The sequence below is a fragment of the Syzygium oleosum genome, unplaced genomic scaffold (genome assembly GCF_021117445.2).
Source record: "Syzygium oleosum isolate NSW1041296 unplaced genomic scaffold, Sole_v2.1 Sole_v2.19, whole genome shotgun sequence".
In the NCBI taxonomy this organism is placed as follows: domain Eukaryota; kingdom Viridiplantae; phylum Streptophyta; class Magnoliopsida; order Myrtales; family Myrtaceae; genus Syzygium; species Syzygium oleosum.
This window is the reverse complement of record NW_026607503.1, coordinates 4,172,300-4,191,464: the sequence shown is the minus strand read 5'-3', so window position 1 is coordinate 4,191,464 and position 19,165 is coordinate 4,172,300. Positions and strand designations below refer to the sequence as shown.

Sequence of the window (19,165 nt, the reverse complement as noted above, 5' to 3'; positions counted from 1 at the left end):
TCCCGAATCCGTACGGCCGCAACGATCAATTCAAGGATGGCGGTTACTAAACAAGGTATGTGATTTGAATCGAATCTTTCGAATTTCTAAACCATACATATAAATTATGAATTATTGAATATCTTACTGGTTGTTCTAATGTGGATGAAGCCCAACATTCATCAGCTGATATTAGCCTTACAGAGCAAACAAAAAAGATAGTTTGACTCGACTAAAGCTGACCATAGGAGAAAGGCCAAAGCAAAGACAGAACAAGAGCAAACAAAAAGACAGAAGAAGGCCTGACCAAACTGAACTGAGCCATGGACCAGCTATCGACCATGAAAGCCAACAAGCCTGCACCAGTGATTTCAGTCAGCCTCCGGTGAAACAGCCCAGACATTGCTGCAATTCCTGAACGAACCGTTGGGACACGACAGCGAAAAGATTTATCGGGTTTCGCTCCTGTCGAACATGAGATAATGACATAAACAGTCCCTAAATTTTGATCCAATGTATAATGTGATCTATGAACTTTTAATCTATTCAATATAGTCTCTGAACTTTAACCTATTATGCAATGTGGTCTCTGAACTTTTAATTTGTTCAATGTAGTTCCCGAACTTTCGGTACATGTTCAATATGGTCCATGAACTATATGAAAATGTTCAATGTGGTCCTTCCATTGATTCCAGTTCAGGGACTATATTGAACATTTTCATATAGTTCGGGGACCACATTAAACATGTACCAAAAATTTAGGGACGACATTGAACAAATTAAAAATTTAGGGATCACATTGAACAGTAGGCTAAAATTCAGGGACTACATTGAACAAATTAAAAGTTCAAGGACCACATTGCATATTTGGTCAAAGTTTAGGTACTGTTTGTGTCATTATCCCCTCAAACATCGAACGAGTGCTCATTTGGATAGCTAAATTCGACTTCACGCGCGACCTCCGGCATCCAAATGGTCCGAGATGAACCTTCCGATGAGTGCGCGCGAGCTGCTACGGTTAGCTTCGAGCCATCATCCCGCACTCCGGCGCGTCAGATCCGGCGCGTGCACGATCAGTACGATCCGAGGGTGCCAGATGTACCGGGCCGATACACTCCGGGGCCGGGGCCGGGGCCATGAGGTTTCCTACAAATTACCTGTTCATCGGGATAAATAAAATAAGTAAATTTCTTTTTTTTTCCTGTCAAAGCTCTTGTTGGTGGGTGGGTGGGGGGGACCATGTGACCCTGAGTGATAACTAAAGTGATGCCTCCAAAAATCCTCTCCTATAAATATATTCATTATACACAGAGGAGGATAACCTTTGTGTATTTATATATGTATATAAATATAAATATCAATTTTTTTTCCTGCCAGAAACCTTTGTATTATTTAAATGCACAAAGGGAGACCATACTCTTGCCTGCAAACGCGCCCCCCCCGCCCCCCGCCACGTCATCGATCTGCGCGACCCCCCTCCACAGCGGATCGTGCGCCCCTGGATCAAAGTCGCCATCACGATCCTGGCCGTCCAAACACAAAATCCCCCCAGCAGAAATTTAAAAGAAAAAACCAGAAATTTGTAATTTAATGCCCTGAAAAAGAAAATCCACTTCCCTGCAAACTCTTCTTTTTGCCCCGGTCTTTGCTTTTCTTTTTTTTTTTTTGGCTTTTTCTCGGGTCTAAATCTTACTGTTCTTGAGGAACAACAACCTCTGTGGGGGGGGGGGGGGGTGTTGGGGTGTAGCTGCTGCTCGGTGGGGACTGTCTTAGGATTTTCGTAGCTCCACACGGTCTCTCTCTCTCTCTCTCTCTCTCTCCTTCTGTCTCAGAGAGTGTGTGTGTGTCTCTCCCTCACTCTCTGTGACTTTAATGGCTGCTACAGAGTTTAATAAGCCTCCACCACTCCCTCCTTATCCTGAGGTAACATCAACCCACCCTCTCCCTCTCTTTCTCTCTCTAGCCCTTTTATGGGAATCAGCAGAAAGACCAAGGATTTTCTTGTGCAAAAAACCATGTCTTTTGGGGGTTTTGTACGGTGTGGAATCAAGGATGAGTGGCTGTGGGACGGTTTGGTTGCCGTCATTTCGGGTGTTCTTGGGTTTTGGGTATCTTTTCCTGTGATGGGTCTGTGGGGAAATGCTCGAGCTGAGGAGTTTTCTTGATCTTAGATTTTGACACCTGGTTCCACATGGCATTCCTTGGTTTGGTGTACTTTGTTTGATTCGATTTAACTGCTCAATTTCTTGATATGCTGACAATTGGTTTGGGTGGATGTCACAATCTGGATCCGATTGGGGGGCGCGCTAACTAAATTGAGCTAAGGTTTCGTCCACATTTCAGGAAAGAAAATATAAATCTAGGGGAATTCACTGGGTTGATCCAACCCTAAACCTTTTCGCCTCCAAGATTGAGGTCCAGCTAATTGATTTTTATTTCCACCCTGATTCTTTCCTTTCTTGGTAATTGAGAAATGCAGTAGTTTTTTTGTTAATGGTTGGGATCCTAGAGAAAATTTTTCCTGTTTGTCTGAACCCCTGTCATAGAGATGATGAAGATCAAGATTTTTACTTTCAGTTTTGCTTTCTCTATCTAATGACACCCTTTGATTCTTCTGTCTCTTTCCTTTTATTTTCTATTTTGAGATGTGTCATTACAGGTGATTATAGCGGCAGTGGACGCATTGAGGGAGCCCAATGGGTCCAACAAGACATCAATCTCGAAGTACATAGAATCCAAGTATGGAGAGTTACCAGCAGGTCACTCCCAGCTCCTGTCGCACCACCTCAACCGGATGAAAGAGAGCGGGGAGCTCGTCTTCTGGAAGAACAACTACACGATACCCGACCCCAACGCGCCGCCCCGCCGCGGCCGTGGCCGGCCGCCGAAGCCCAAGGAGCCCGTACCCGCCCCAGCCGCCCCGGCCCCGGCGAGGCCTCGGGGCCGCCCTCCGAAGGACCCGAGCGTGCCGAAGCCGGTGAAGCCCAAGGTCTCCACGGGCAGCGGGAGGCCGAGGGGTCGGCCGAGGAAGATGGCAAAACCGACCGGAGGGTTGGGTGGATTGACGGAGGCGACGGTGTCTGCTGCAGGGACCAGGAGGCCGAGGGGCAGGCCCCCGAAGGTGAAGGCGCCGCTGACTGAAGTGAGTGTAGAAAATTAGGATATGAGACAGTTTGCTCTGTGGGTTTCTTATGTCTGTTCAGGTCTTCTCTAGAGTTGGTCTTGGCATTAGGCAGTTGACTAATTTGTCTGTGTAACTCCAATGTGCAATGTTGATGTGGTTTAGGTTAGTAGCAGTAATGACAATCGGGGAAGTCTATTTCCACGGTCTGATTTGTAACTCTGTAGTTCTCTGGTGTTATCGTAGGATGTTCACTTTTGTTTTGCTCGTCTAGTGGGATTGTTCTTGTCCAATATGTTTCTGGGTGTTGTTCCATGAAACGATCGGTTGTGGATCTGCAGTCTCAGTTCATTTGACTTGGATGTTTGTGAGGAAAGTTGGCCGGGCGAGTCAAGCCACACTGTTTGATGATGATGACAGAGCGATTGCGAGAGAGCAGACAGGGCACGAATTGCACAGGCAGACGTTGACGTGATTCTCGACGGTGCTGATAATAAGGTGTTAACAGCAACCTCGCTCCGTACCCACTGATCTGTCCCACTTTAGCAGAGATTTGACGATGTCCGTACGAGGAACTGTTCTTGTTGGTAGTGGCGTGGCCTTGGAGTCGGCTATGAATGGTGTCTTGTCGTTCAGGATTTTAGGCCCACTTCGCGAGAGTATTTGGGGCCAGCATTGCTCGGTTGTGAAATCAGCAGTGAGCTGCAATCTTAGCAGAGGCATGTTACAACAAGAGCGAGTCTTAATCTGATCTTTAAAACGATTACACAGTCTGTGTTGTAAGCAAAAGCTGCTTGATTTCGAGATATCGGTAAACGGCTTATCAGCATTTTCTTATCATGGGTCTGGAATCACATAGGTCTTTCGAATGGTTTCGGATTAACATGTCCATGCGTTGATAGGTCATTTTGATTCCGCGACCTAATTATGGTGGACAACTAGGGAAAGTTCTCATTCGCAGATTCTAATTCCTAACCCAATGACAAAGATTGGTTTTCAACTCCTCTACACGCGTGTCGTGACCTACCCTTGGGATGTGCTACCTAGGGGTTCGGCTAATGGATTATTAAGTCTAAATCTAATTCGGGCCCTCCCAAACCCTATCAATTCGCGATTTAGATTTAAGTTCTTAACATGCAAATGTTTTCATGCTGTAGTCGTCACTAATCTATTTTACGGTGGGTCGATTAGAAATCCAAATAAAACATAGGGAGATATGTTTTATTCCTACGAACTAGAGATTTTGAATTCTGGGACTTGGTTACGCTAGAGCGAGTCTAACGCCCTTTCGGTACCTTTTATTTTCAAAAAAAAATGTTTCAGCAGGTAGCCTGGATCTATTTTATTACCTATTCACTAACATGCAAGGTGACCATGCGGGTGTTTAATCCACCAATTTAACACCCAGAAAATAGTGAATAAATTACTAGTTTAGGATAACAACGTACGTTTTAGCAACGTAAACATCTGCATTGTTAGCTAGAAAATCACACAGACAGTCCTATTATGATTTCTAATTAATAAGCACTTCAATCAATGTGTTCTTTAGGATTTTCTCTTTATTTAAATGAAAACTAACCTACATGTGATTAATGAAACCTAACATGCAAACTATATGATGCGACGATATAACCTACTTCTAATGACGGGCAAATGATGCATTTTTTTGGGTTTTTTCATTAAAATTCGGAATAATAAAAATGCCTAAAATAACATGCAATCTATTCTAGAAAGACACTCTAACTTATTCTAAAATGACTTCCTTTTGGATATTTTTTTATGAAAATTCGAAACCAGAAAATATCCTAAATAATCCATTAAGACTAGAATAATCACTAATTTAAACTAGGAAATAAGCTACCCTAAATACCAATTTTAATTAGAAAAATATCCTATCTTTTAGATATACCCGGGATACCCTAAACATGCAATATCTCTAACTTAAATCCTAACTAATATCTTTGGATTTTCTTTTATTTCAAAAATAAAGTAATCAAACAAAGGATAGCAATCGCACTCAAACAATCCACTCAATCTGCAAAGTTTATTTATCACGTTCAAATTAGGAAAACGATTCGAGCTAACGATCATATCTATATGGTCATAGATATCGATAGAAAGCCGACTGTTTGAATTTGGAAAGCAAATAAGATATATTATCGTATCGAAGTGGTTATTGATAAAATAACAATCTTCCGCACCGTCGTGTATTGTAAAACTTCAAGATGTTTGGAGAAACTTTTAAGAAGGAAGTGTTTGGAAATTCGGATTACAAAAGTCTCCACAAAAATAATAAAACGAAATGGGTACAGAAGATCCGAATATGGGTTTTCCAGAACAAGAGTAAAATTGGTTCCGATTGGAGAACCACCAAACTTAAATCATAACCATTTCTCAGGGACTGAAATTGAAGATGTTACACGTATCGTACCTTAGGGTTAAGGTCAAATAGTCGTTTAGGTATGTTGCTAAATTAGGAAAAATTCCTAATTTGGGGTATTTTTGAATATTGCGGATATAGCACACATTATCCCTAAAATATCTAGCAATCCACAGAATATTCACAAAATATTTAAAATATCCGAAAATCAAGAAATTAAATATTTAAAAATATTCGGATAACGATCTTACCTAATTTGTGGATATTTCCAATTCGAACTCGGATGGGGCTCAGAATTGTGGATTGGGATGATGGCCGATGACGAGGAATCGACGACGGCGGGACTGGGACACAGCGGCAGCATGGGCTTGGGCCTCGGTTCAGCGGGCAGCAGGGGCGTCGGGCACGGCCGGGGACGGCTTGGCAAGGTTGGGCGCGGAGCGGCAAGGGTAGCGGCAGGGAGATTGGCAACAGGGCTCGTCGGGTGCGGGGCTTCGGCGGCGTGGCAGGGGCACGGCCAGGCACGGGCAGGCGCGGCTCGAGGAGTGGCCGCGAGAACCGGTCAAGAGGGAGCAGCAGTAGGCGGGCTGGTGTGGCAGGGCACATGGGCACGGGTGGCCGAGTGATGGACGTAGTCGGCCGAGCTCGCCGGCGCGGACGGCGACAACGGCATGGGCACGCGCATGAGCGAAGCTCGGCCGGTACCCCCCAAGCGCTCCCCCCATTCCAAGGAGTATAACGACATATTTATAATCTACCTAGGTTAATTGACCAAGCTTTTATAATATAATGAGCTTTTTTAACCTGATTTTTCTATTTAATTCCTCAGTGGACTGAATTATTTCGGGCTTTTCTTTAATTAAAGTTTAATGGGTTGATTTGAGCTCAAATTAAGACAACCTAGATCGCTTTTACCCTCAAAATTTTCGGTCCCTATCTCCTTAGCTTGGCTGAGTATTGCTCAATGTGCGAGCTAGACTCGCGAGGCTGACTTCAAGTTCATTCGCCACTACAGGCCTAATGCATAATGCAATTATATGGGTTTAAATACTAATTCAAATACTTCTAATTTATATGCAATTTAACTAATTTTTTCTAGGGACCGGGATCGATCCTTAATTTTTATGCAATGAATGATAAATTGGGTCTCCAAAATTTAGGTGTCAACAATGCGTAGGAAAAGTTCTTTCATGATTCGGGTGTATGTGAGTCCAATTCATCTAAGTCACTGATATTGATAGATTTCACATGATTTAATGGTTGGGATGCACTGGGTTCATATGCACACAGTGCACCCAAGAATGTCTTCTTGCACAGGCTGGACTTTGAAAAAGTAGGGGTTTTAAAAAATACGAATAGGACCAATGCCGATCGAGGCACGCCAAGCCTGACACATTATCCTGTCGTGTTGTGCTAGGCACGGTTGGTTATAGCTCGATTTTCAAAATTTTTTTAAAGTGTTCTTAGTTTAAAAGGAAAAAAAAATACACTTTATGTTTCAAATAGTGAAAAAAGTAAAAAAAAATCGAGGAAAGTCAATGAAAACAATCAATCAGTTAAACCAAATTGAAATACAAGCACATCTCCAAAAAAATTGGATAAAAAAAATTAAACTTGGTGGCCCTAACGATCGCACACAAATTAAACTAAAAGAGAATGTCTGATAAATTTGGTGTTTTCGCCGTCACATCCCTCACCATGATTCAGATGATACGACGTCATTGTTGTCTTCTTGTTCATGTTGGTTACGTTCGTTTGGAGTCAATTAAACAATCATGGCCAACGACAACCATTTTTTAATTTCTCGCATACAAGCTGGACTTATTGTCTTTCAGGATTCATTGGCTAGTACCGAATGTTAACTCAAATGATACCATAGACAATGGTGGGGTCCGTAAGTCCCGAGCCATGTTGGAAAGAATCGGAAAACTAGTCACTCGCCCCTTCCATCGCTTCATAATGTCGATTTGTCTTCGCTAACTCTTCTAATATATTTGAAGTAGTGTGTTTCCATGTACGTCTCCAACTTATTAGTAGATGAAGACGAAAATTAGTGAAAGGTTGTGGGGTGTTTTCTTCTTACGAAGCATAGACCATACAAGTTTCTAGGCACAATGAGGGGCGCCATCTCCGTTTATGGGTGAAGCTCGTCATATCAAATCGACTGTTGTGTGCAGCGTACATATTCCAGAGCCTACTCATCACCATCGCCAATATCGGTTCCACTCGGGCTTCCTCACCCAGTCCCAACAAGGAGAGTTGCGGGCCCTTCCACCTTGAACCTCGGACACAAGGTAGTGGATGCCAAAAAAAACAGGTGGAATGTCCTGGTGATATTTGAGGGATTTCGCAGTATTTTGCCACTGCTACTTTCGTTTAGAAAGGGCTCACCCTCCTTGTTCGTTGATTTCATGCATAAAAACAGAATGGCTTAGTTGCTTGAGTAATTATTGCTGGCGCTTGAAGCATCCATCGCGTCTTAGAAAACTTGAAAGACGTCCCCAAAGACTTCGATAATCCTCCAATCTTGTCGTGTCAATGGCGGGAAACCGCCATTTTCGCTCGAATGGTAGGTAGAGCGTCAACACACCCATCTCCTCGCACGTCTTCTCCAATATCATGGTATGTTGAATTCCACCTCCTTCGTACGTCCTAAGGGAACTTTTCTACTTGTCTTCCCTGCATCACGTGCGAGAACTCCAGCTCTCAATGCCTTAGTGGGTGGATCTAATGTATTAAACCGACCAGGTATGTTTGCCATAGAATCGTGAAGTCTGCGGATGTCGTCTTGCATGCACAAGCTAATGCAGTGGCACACGCACCACACAAGGAAGGAAATATCATTACAAACAGAATTTATCTATTAGACTAGAGGGTGGATCAGGTGGTGTTCATGTTAGCATTATCTAGCTTGATGATGAAGATTTATCAGAGATACCAAACTCATTGACAGCTTATTAATTCGATAGCTACATTTTGGAAATCATACGAAAATATTAACTTCGTAAATGTAAGAGCTCGATTATGTTATTCACATGCCTCGTTGACCCAATGGCCAATGACGACACAGTACGTACAATTCAAAGAACTAGTCGATACATCAAAAGCCAAACAAACTCGAAAGTTACACTTCAACAATAGATTCACCAACGTCGTCATTTTCTCTTTGTGTAGTGACTTCTAGCTTGTGGAGTTTGTTCCTCACAAAACAGGCTTGAACTGAGGTTGCACGACTGTCTTTGAGCAGTAGACCAAGTAGGGATCTTCGACAAGGCTAAAGGATTGCTCGGCGAAAAGACAGCAATATGCAAGCTTTTGCTGATTCCTCACGCCATCATGCTTGAACAGGCTTCCGGTATGCGGTGTTGTACTTCAAGAGCTCCCCCGCCCGTGGACATCTCTTCCTCATATAAACATGGGTGCCTCCTCAAGTGACCCATCCCACTTGACGATTAACCAACAAATTCTTTGCCACATAGAGTAAAAGTGGCCTTTTCGAGACGGTCGGCATCGATCTCAAGTAGGATTGTCCTCCAAACATCGGAGGTTCTTCTCTATGAAGCCGGCACCCGACTTGCTTAGGGCTCTTCGAGAGTACGGGTATTGTCTGGGGAATCCTCTTGGCAAGGACTAACTTCCGATGCACGCCCGTGCAATCCTCCAAAGCATAGGACTGTTGTGTCTCGTTGTCGTTGAATTCGGCTAAGTTTTGGGGTTAGAGCCGGCACGCATACGTTGCCGTTGTTGTACTCACCGGACAAGTCCCAAGACAATTGCAAGGTGAAGTCTTAAGTTTGAACCACTAGGGGTTGCCCCAGTGGACACCCTTCTCACTTGCGAAGGGAGAGACGGGGAGTTCGCTTCCCCACCTTCTCCAAGGGGCTAGGGGTGGGGACACGTAATTTTAAGTGCGGGTTTTGACTCCCACGCTCTGCAAGAGGTAGAGCAAAAGTCTGAAAGTGAGATGCGAGGTAGAGTAGGAGTAGGAGTAGGACCGACAAAAAAGAAGAAGAAGAAGTCTGAAGTTGAGTTATAATGATTGGACAAATTGTTTCTGTTGTTATATATTATGGACACTATTAAAGACATTGTTTGAAGACATTGTTTGAGAAAAAAAATTTAAGAAAAGTGAAAAAAAATAAGAAAGAAAGAGAAATAGTAATAGAAGTCGGTTTTAAAGTATTTAAAAATTGAGATGCATTTGCAATATTCCTCAAGTTTAACACTCTAAACAAATTAAATCAAAATAGATATTAAAATAGAAATAAATTACTTTGGAGTTTACAATCTACCTTTTGACAAACAGTCTCCATCTATGTATATAATTTCCATTTCTCAAACAAACGGTTGAGGTCAGATTGATGAGACTTTAACATTTCCAAAATTTTTTTTAAAAAAAAATACTCGAGCACAAAAGAAGAATCTAAGTCTTCAATCGACGACTCGATCAACAGAGGCCGGGTAAGAAGCTAGAGGCAGAAAAATCACTAACGTGTTGAGAGCTGCTAGTCCACAAATCTAGTTGGTCGACAAGATAACCCAGTTTTAGCCGACAGAGGATATCGGCATTGTCTTGAAGCAAGGTGTCGACAAAAAAAACAATCAACACCTATCGGGCCATGATCTATGCAATTGTCGAGCAACTGTAACCAATACAACAGTTAAGTCATGGAGCCGACAATTTCAAATAAAACCGTCAAAGGAGCAACTGTCAAGAAGTGGGAGTCGATGCAATTGGCCAGGAAGTGGAGCCAATGATTCCGGGCGTAACCGACAACAGTAACTGCGAAGAAGTGAAAGCGATGCAACCATTGAGCAACAGCATCATTAGTTTCAAAATAACCATTTTGTTGATAAGAATTTCTAGATTGTAGCAGCCGAGTCGATGGTGTTTCATTTTCTTGTTAATTGTAAACTGTCAATATTAGGTATACTTGAGTTCTAGTTTGAATAAAGGACAGCAAATCAATCGAAAAAGCACCCGTTGATCATCTTCACTTCTACATCATTTTTACATTTCCAGTCCCTTCGACATAACCGGCAACCATCGTTCCCAATCTCAGCATCTTAGGTTTCTCGTGAATAGACCTGTCAAACGGGTAGGTCGGGTCGGGTCGGGTCGGGTTGGGTTTTGGTCGTGTCGAAAATGGTCCGACCCAAATAGATCAATTTAATCTGTTTTGACCTATTTCCATGTAATGCAAATCTAATGACCCATACCTGACCCTACCGATATTCAGCCCATATCCAACCCGAACCATATTGCTAAAACATTTCCATATTTAACTAAATTTAGGAAAACTCGAACCCAAACTGATATGAGATTGCGAAGTGAGTGAGGGCAATATTAAGTGAAGGCGGAGAGATGAATTGACTTTAAATAAGTTGTAAACTCATTTACGATCCATTTAACATTTATATTATGTTTATACCCATTTAGTGATTATAACTAAATCATTTATTACCCATTTGCTGATATGTGAGTTAAGAAATAGGTTTATGATCCATTTTGACAGGTCTACTGGTGATTCACATTTCCTACCCGAGGATCATCAAAAGACCCTTCGCACCCCCTTGTCGACTTACTTATCGGTCCGCACGCTTCGAAAAGACCGTTGGGAAATGTCGATGAAACCCCGTGCGCAATTATCTTCCAGTCATGTCAACTTTTCTTCAGCCTTGACCAGAGTTGACCTGATGATGCCTTCGCGAACAAAAGGAAGAGCATCAAAAGGAAAGGGAAGTTCCTACCTTGTCACTGCCCAAAAGGAAGAAGCCGTGGTGCTTCGGAAAGTGGCTCATGTGATGGAAAGTTTTACTTGGTCCTTAAGAGAGAGGGAGAAGAGTGAAACAGTGCTCGGTGGGGAACAGCTTCTCAAATAGAAATGTCATCAAATATATTTCTCTCAAGGCGATTGATATCCATAAACTAAAAGTGAATAATTCCTTAATTTCAACATAAGGAGAAAAATATAACGGAGTCAATATTATAGGTAAGAATCCCGATAAAAAATAATTAAATACGAGAATAATTAGTCGAGGATGGAGTCTAATATTTATACAACCGAAGCGGTTTCTAGTTGCCGGAACCGCAACCGGTCTCTCATTTTTCGTCCGAGACATTCTTGCAATGCATTATTAGTGCAAAGTCGAAGACTTTAACATTTTTTTCGAAAATCGATGTATATACTACTAATTTAAGCTGAAATCTGGGAGAGCTGGTCTCACTTTCAATTTCCATTATTACCCTTCCTCGCAAACAAATTCATCGCGAGGGTACCAATCGAAACATCCGGGTTGACCGTGTAATTCGGACATTTCCTTAGTTTTAGTTAACTCACGCACTATCCATTAATTAAAAATCGCGCTCGAGATATATCCTCAACGGTAGTCTTATACATGTGGATTCAAACCGATGAGAAGATTGCGTCAAACCAGGTAAAACCTACTTGGATCGAGATTTCCTTTAATAGCTAATGCTCAGGATCTATTCTAAGCGGTACTATATATAGGGTGGATTCGAACCGGTGGGAGAAGATTAGGTTAGACCGGTCAAAACCTCTTAGAAAAACGGTGGAATTAGAATGATATAATTATGAATTTTAAAAAAATCAAGCGTGATGATGATGCTGATATAACTCTATATAATTTCTATTTCGGGATAAAATAATAATAATAATATGTACGGAATTAATCCGATCAATGATGGGGAAACTTCGCTAAAACGCGTCGTCGCTAAAAAAAAAAGAAAAAAGAAAAAACGCGTCCTCAAGCCGCGCTATAAAAGCGAAAAAAAAGCGAAAAAAAAGAAGCGAAAAAAAAGCAGGAGGCATTCGATCCGCCGGAAGTGAAACCAGAGCAGAGCGAGGTGAACGCAAGTTTCGCCGCCGCCATCGCCCTCCCAAATTCCGCCGCCGCCGCCGAAGGAAACCCTAAGTCTCCGGCGACTGTCATCACCCTCACCGGCCGGCCGGTCGGCAATGGATCCTCAAATCTCCTGATTCGATCTCGCTCCATCGGTTTCCGTCGCTGTTCTTCTCCGTTCGTAGCCGTCTCTCTCCCTCTCTCGCTCTCGGTCTCTCTGTGTGCGCGTGTGTGGAGAGAGCTCTTTGATCGCCGCCGGTTCGGTTTCAGGTAATTCCTTGGTGGTTTCGATTGGTGTCCTAGGGTTTCCGCGCGTCCTGATGCGCGCCCTTTTTGTTTGTTTTTTTTTTTGGGGGGGGGGGGGGTCGCGGTAGAAGTTTAGTGTTGTTGATGAAGATGGGAGATCCGGAACTTGCGGTGGATTTCGCAGCTTGTTGTTCTTTCGAGAGTGTTTGTTCGGTCCGAATGCTCTGCTTGAGGATATGTTGGGTTTCTTTCCTTTAGGGCTTTTGCGAGTTTTGCTGGCGTGGTTCCATGGTTTAACCGACAGGCTGTGTGTCTGAATCTGGGGAAAGTTATGTAGTGTTGGTCTAATCGCTGAGATGCTGAAGCGGATTGATTTTTCTGAGGGTGCTATGGTTGGAACGTGCAATGTGTGGGGGGCTGCTGCTTTTGATTTCTTTCGTCGCCAATTGTGGATTGGAGGCTTCGTTTTACTTTGTTATGCTCTATAAGTAAGAAACAAACAAAGATGTTAGATTTCTATCGCTGTATGTTGTGATTTCAGTAGTCTCAGAATCATGCAATCATTGAGCACAAACGTCTTTTTAGCCGTCGCCTTAGTTGACTTGAAGTGACTGTGTGAATTCGAGCTAATAGTGTTTCTTGATTTTGGGACTGGTTCCCATATTTAACACGTTGAGGTCTTAATTAATGTATTCTTTCTGGTTTTCCTTTGCAGGTCTTGATAGTTGGTTTTCCCGGGAAGTTTTTGCACTACTATTTACATGGCTACTGCAGTTGACATGTCGCTCGATGATATCATTAAGAACAGGAGAAACAGTGACAGATTTAGAGGACGAGGTAGGGCTCGTCATGGCCGTGGAGCTGGGCCAGCTGGCAGGTCATTTAACGGTGGGAGAATGATGGCTGCAGGTCGGAGAGGTCCTCTTGGCGTCAATGCCCGGCCTTCTTCTTTCACCATTGCCAAGGCAAGCTCGGATCTGTGGATGTTTGACTGAGATTCTGATAGTCTCGTATAATTTCAAATATAAGAGGATCTATTCGTGCCATAGAAAATGAATAATGAGATCTCTTCTTTTGCATTATAAATGAAACCTCAAGAGGATCTCTGAACGTATTATATGGGGAGCAGCCAAATTTGGTAGATCATTAATGTGCTCTTCCGACCTGTTGCTTTCGACCAGTGTGTTATTGATGACACTAATAGTGGGATATTGAGGTTTATGTTTTGCGGAATGTACGGCGAAACTCATGCAGAAGTCTTGGTTCCACCACTACATAGTGCTTTCGCCACCTTTTCTAAGGGAGCTTTATCGTGTATTCTTGGAATGGAGCTCTACTTAGTAGGATGACATCGCCTATCTGTCGGCCCAGTCGTCAATATGAATATATAGATCAATTTTTGTGTAGAATTGATTTACTCTTTGATGAACGGTTGTTTAAAGGGGGAGTTATGGATTTTCTCGCTATATGTGCAACATCTCGGTGCAAGATTCGGTTTTCTTCCAGTTTATGGGCTTTTGCGAAGGAGCTTCCTTCCCTTAACTTCAGAACTGGAGCACCTGTGGCATAGCACCAATCCATATCATGTGGTCCAGTTCCATCATTCCCTACATCCATCTGTTGGCTTCATTTGCCGCTTTTGATTGCTGGTTGTTTAAGCATTGTCTAATGGTTTCTCCCCCATTAAGAGTTAGTTTTATTTTTGTGGAATTTCTCTCATAATGAACTTGAAGAAGGTGAATTATCTTTGGTCATTGGCTGATGCATTCCTTTGCTCCATTTCGCTTCCTTTTTCATTTGCATTCATCAGTCTACTCGCCGAACAAGGAACTTCCCATGGCAGACTGCTTTGTTTGAAGATAGCATTAGAGCTGCTGGTATACAAGGAGTAGAGATTGGAACAAAATTATATGTTTCCAACTTGGACTATGGAGTGACAAATGAGGATATAAGGGTATACATCGAGCCATGCAATTTTGTCTTATGCTTCGGTATCGGTTCTAGATAATCTCTTAATACTGGCCATGGACCTCAGGAACTGTTCTCTGAAATTGGAGATGTGAAGCGATATGCAGTGCACTATGATAAAAATGGTCGCTCCAGTGTAAGTACCTCATAGATGTCCTATGCTTTATTTTTCACAAAATTATTCTTGATTTGAAGTCATGAGCTGTCTGTTGCATTAGTTTGCAATTCATTTGTTTTTACCAATTGAAGCCCATACATGGCACTTGATTGAAATTTGACGAAAGAACAAGATGTTCTTTGTTATGCTTGAAGAAGATCTCACGTTCATAGTGTGAGTGTATTAAGTCTTATCTCCAACATTTCTCCTTAATTTTGGCATTTATTTGTTCAGTGATTCGTCCCTGATGGGGGATGACTATGAAATTTATTTGTGCAGAGAAAAGAAAACACACGTTAGTTGTCATTTAACACGACTTTGTTGTTTCACTCTTGATTCATGCAATAAAGTTCGCCTATTTTTGGTAAAATAACTTTCTCGGATAATTTGATGGTTCTTAGAGAAGATACGTCAGAGACTTCATTGATATGTCAAATTTACATTTTCTACACCTTGATTTTTACTTTTTACAGCCTTTGTGTCATTACCCAATTTTGTAATTTGAAATTTTTGTGGGAACACATTACCAGTGCCTGTGCTGGCATTTATTTTGAGTAATAAATCTGGCTTTGCTTGCTTAAATTTGGTCATGCTAAATGTTTTTCATTCGAAGAAGTTTTGTGGGAGAGCCAATGATTGAGTACAAAATTATGATAAAGATTGTTGCTAAATGTCAAAGAACAAAGGACGAGTTCTACATAGTCACACATTTTTAGCATATCGAAAACATTGCACAAAACATGCTGTAGTTGTTAACAAATGATTTAGTGAATTTAGTGAGGGATAAGAAAATCTTGTCTGATAGGTAAGCTGTATCAATGTGTTGGTTTGATGTGAATCTGATGTTGTCGTGCGTACTTCACCTTAATGCATGAAGGTTCTAATTTTGTAACTTGTTTTGGGTTTTGTAGCTTTACATCTTTCAACATTGTCTTGTTAATAATGTCTGTTACTTCCTATAAGGAACAAGGAATGGGCCTTGTGGTCCATGTCTGTGCCACCCTTTCCTAAACCCAAAATATCTCGATCCATTTCTTACCTTCCCTCTTCCCTTGCATTCATGTAAGGAAAGATAAACTTGTTGCTGCTTGTTAACTCTGATGCTCATTTTAATGATGGATCTGTTCCTGCCAACAAATGTTCTGATTTTGTTAAAATGTTAATGTGAATCAGGGCTCAGCTGAGGTCGTTTACACCAGAAGAAGTGATGCATTTGCGGCTCTCAAGCGGTACAACAATGTTCTTTTAGATGGGAAACCTATGAAGATTGAAATCGTGGGTGCTAATGCTGACATTCCTGTCTCTGCTCGTGTTAACGTGACGGGAGTTAATGGGAGGAGGAAGAGAACAGTTGTTATGACGTATGTGATCTATTCTTCTCTCATCTTTGTCAAAATGACTTTCAACTTAAAATGCTCATGGATTTAGGGCTTGTCTAGATAGGCTTTTGCTTTTTGTTTTTTATTTAATTCAAATCTTTCGACGGATGTACTTTGGCTGATTCTTAGCTTGTAACACCTTCACAATATACAGATTTTGACTCATATGTTCACATATAATTTTTAATTTTTTGAAATTTGGATAATATTTTAAATTTTGGTTTGAAAAGTTTCTTTTTACTTTGACTGAAGCATAAAGAAAGATGCCCTTAATGTGATAGGATTTTGATAGCAAGTGCCCTCAGTCACTCTTTTGATACTAAAGGAAGTTTGTTACTTTCAATGCAGAGTCTCTCTCTTGTTATGTTTAATAAATGCATTGGGAATTGAAACTTTTTTTTTATCAAATATAATTAACGAGCGCCTAGGGGACCTTGTTTACAAGGCCCAATTTGAAATTTTCAGCTTGCTTTGTACTACTTTTCCGCTTTATATGAATGCTCCTTTACTTTCGATTAGCTAGCTTAATTGTTTTTCGTAAAGATTCTTTAGTCTAGTCACTGTGTCAGAGATTTTTTTCCTTTCTTGTTTCCCCTTTTTCGAGGTAATAAAAAAAAATTTATCTGGGAAGGAATGCTTGGCTAATACCTGCAACAAGCCATATGAGTCTGTGTAAATATAGCTCTATCATTTTAAACTGGCATACCTCATCATTGGCCAAAAGAAAAAATCAAGACCCCATCTATGACAAAGTTTTCTGAAAAAATAACTTATGAACGTGTCTCTATAAATGTAGAAGCAACTGAACAACTATAAGCAGAATGATGGAACTTTCCTTTTCTGGCACATTAAGCATGATGCACAAGCATTCAAATTAAGCTTCATCAACAACTAGGCAAAGTATTTTCCTTTGGGGTCCCGCCCAGTGAACTTTCATCTGCCAATCATTGGTTTCTGTTGTTGTCAGCTTATCCTCGCAAACCAATAACAAAGTTGTGTTTGGAGATTTTTGGAGAAATTTTTACCAACTTAAGTACCAACAGACGTATTTTGAATAGGATCCTAAGCACTGTTAATACTAGGATCACAGCTAGATTTTTTAAGAGCCCTCTGTACTGTCTCCAGCTAAGTAATCATGCTACAAAATACCGTCGAAAGCTTTATGAATCTGAGTCATATCATCCATCTGATCTCGCCTTCAGCTATTTCCAAGCATTGTCTGCCATCATGGAATTACCTTGTGTGGTTGAAGGCATGTGAGCTTTTGCTTCTTGCTGAGTCTGCCCTCTCATCCAATTCTCATTTCCGCACTCTTTCATTGGAGACAATCAGGATAACTGGTTTGCCCTTGTATTCTTGGTTTTTTGTACATTTTTACCATCATATTATCTTTGTTCAATTGTAAAATTTGGTTGCGATGCTACTGTTTTATAGATAGAGATGATGTCCATTTTCTTTACTGCTTTGAAATTGTTGAATTATATGTTTTGTCTTTGGTGCTGTTCTCTGGCGGATGACTTATACATAGAGTGATGCAGGCCAGGGCGAGGTGGTGCTAGAGGTCCTCCTGTTGTAAATCGAGGGACTGGGTAAATTCTCCATACTTTCTCCGTTAATGAGCTTTATTGTGAGATGCTTATGTTGTGGCATCAGGCTGATGATGTTTAGTTTCGGGTGTTCTTGTGTGCTTCTCTTTTGAGGGCGATGGAGATATAGAAGGCTAGTCATATATATAGCATACCACTAGGAGATTGCACCTCTAGTTAAACTTGAGGTGTCATGACTAGATTCAGGATATAAGTTCAGGTGATAGCTGTGGAAATTCAGAATCAAAAGTTGGATCTTAATGGAACCTGCTGGCTGCCATATTCTAGGCATTTGAATTGGTTATAGGGGCTGAATAGGCATCTTGTGCGACCTTTAGTTTTGCAGCAACTTTGCTCAGTCAAATAATATGTTACACTTGGTGAACTTGTGCAGCAGAGGCCGTCGTGGAGGTTTTGGGAATGTTCGTGGCCGTGGCCGTGGCCGTGGCCGTGGACGTGGACGAGGCCGTGGCCGTGGAAACCCACCTGTTGAGAAATCTGCTGATCAACTTGACAAAGAGTTGGACAATTATCATACAGAGGCCATGAACACTTCTTGAGCTGAGCTTGGCGAACTGATGCATCAGAGTTATAGTTGTTGCGTTTTTCGGTTTTAGTTGTAAAATGTAGTCGCTAGTTTTCTGGATGGAGCAGTAGTCGGGAACGTGGTCTGGCTGGATTTTCGTAGTGTGCTTGAAATCAGTCTCTGTTTATATGTAAGATTGGATTCGTGATTTGGATCTTTTGGAATTAACTCTTTGGTTGCAATCATTTGTGCTGCTTGTTATCAAAATGTCGGATGTCAGGATACGGTGATAACTTTGACCGTATGATCGGATGTTCTTATAACGTTAGGACGGGTAATATTGCTTCACTGTATGGTTTCTCTGACGTGCCCAGCGAAAAATCTGCTGTGCCATCAACGGGGCGGATGAACTCACTGTTCATGGGTTGAGAAAAACTCTGCGGGGGAACCAATCACATGTCCGCGGGAACAATGCTGCCCTAGGTCGTGATGCTGATATGAAGGCATTTCCAGTAATTGCTCGTCTGGGGTGGAAATTGCAACGTCTCTGTTCTGCCCATTGCCGCCATATTTTTGTGTCGTGTTTCCACGAGTTTTGCTTCTGATTACAAGAAAAAGGACACACGGCTTGTGCTAACTTTGCATGTCTGTGTTTGTGGCCGTGACAATGTGGTCCGTTGCACGGTTTAATTTGCTTCGTTCTCTCTCTCTCTCCCCGTCGTGATGGATGCTCCGACTAAAATCACTGGGCTTATTCATCTCTGATTTTAGGAGCTCTTTGTAAGTTTTCGTTTGTTGATCACTGATCAAGGCTACACCAGGTGTCGAAACGGGGGCTCATGCGATGAAGAATTAAAGCATGACACTGTCCGATACCATTGTTTTTCTGGTTTTCTGGTGCTTGTTTTAATATGCTTTCAACTGCAGTTCTTCGGAGCAACCGTCTTTGAAGTTCTTTC

At 41.8% G+C, this 19,165-nt stretch overlaps 2 protein-coding genes across 4 annotated transcripts; both read left to right on the top strand.

The window, feature by feature from the left end:
- The first annotated feature begins 1,714 nt into the window (after positions 1 to 1,714).
- LOC115673984 (HMG-Y-related protein A-like) lies at positions 1,715 to 3,393 on the top strand. Its single transcript, XM_056320195.1, has 2 exons — positions 1,715 to 1,902; positions 2,639 to 3,393. Exons 1-2 carry the CDS (start codon positions 1,852 to 1,854, stop codon positions 3,137 to 3,139), a joined length of 552 nt encoding a protein of 183 aa, XP_056176170.1. The 5' UTR covers positions 1,715 to 1,851; the 3' UTR covers positions 3,140 to 3,393.
- Positions 3,394 to 13,351: 9,958 nt separating this feature from the next.
- LOC115673983 (THO complex subunit 4D-like) lies at positions 13,352 to 18,473 on the top strand. Of its 3 annotated transcripts, none has more exons than XM_030596249.2 (6): positions 13,352 to 13,555; positions 14,401 to 14,544; positions 14,626 to 14,694; positions 15,889 to 16,076; positions 17,633 to 17,683; positions 18,078 to 18,473. In XM_030596249.2, the coding sequence occupies exons 1-6, from the start codon at positions 13,352 to 13,354 to the stop codon at positions 18,238 to 18,240; spliced, it is 819 nt and encodes a 272-aa protein (XP_030452109.1). In that variant the 3' UTR covers positions 18,241 to 18,473. The 3 variants fall into 3 exon arrangements, with proteins under 3 accessions (XP_030452109.1, XP_030452108.1, XP_056175895.1); XM_030596248.2 differs by having other exon boundaries at positions 18,075 to 18,473; XM_056319920.1 differs by having other exon boundaries at positions 13,352 to 13,560; positions 14,406 to 14,544; positions 18,075 to 18,473.
- Positions 18,474 to 19,165: the final 692 nt, after the last annotated feature.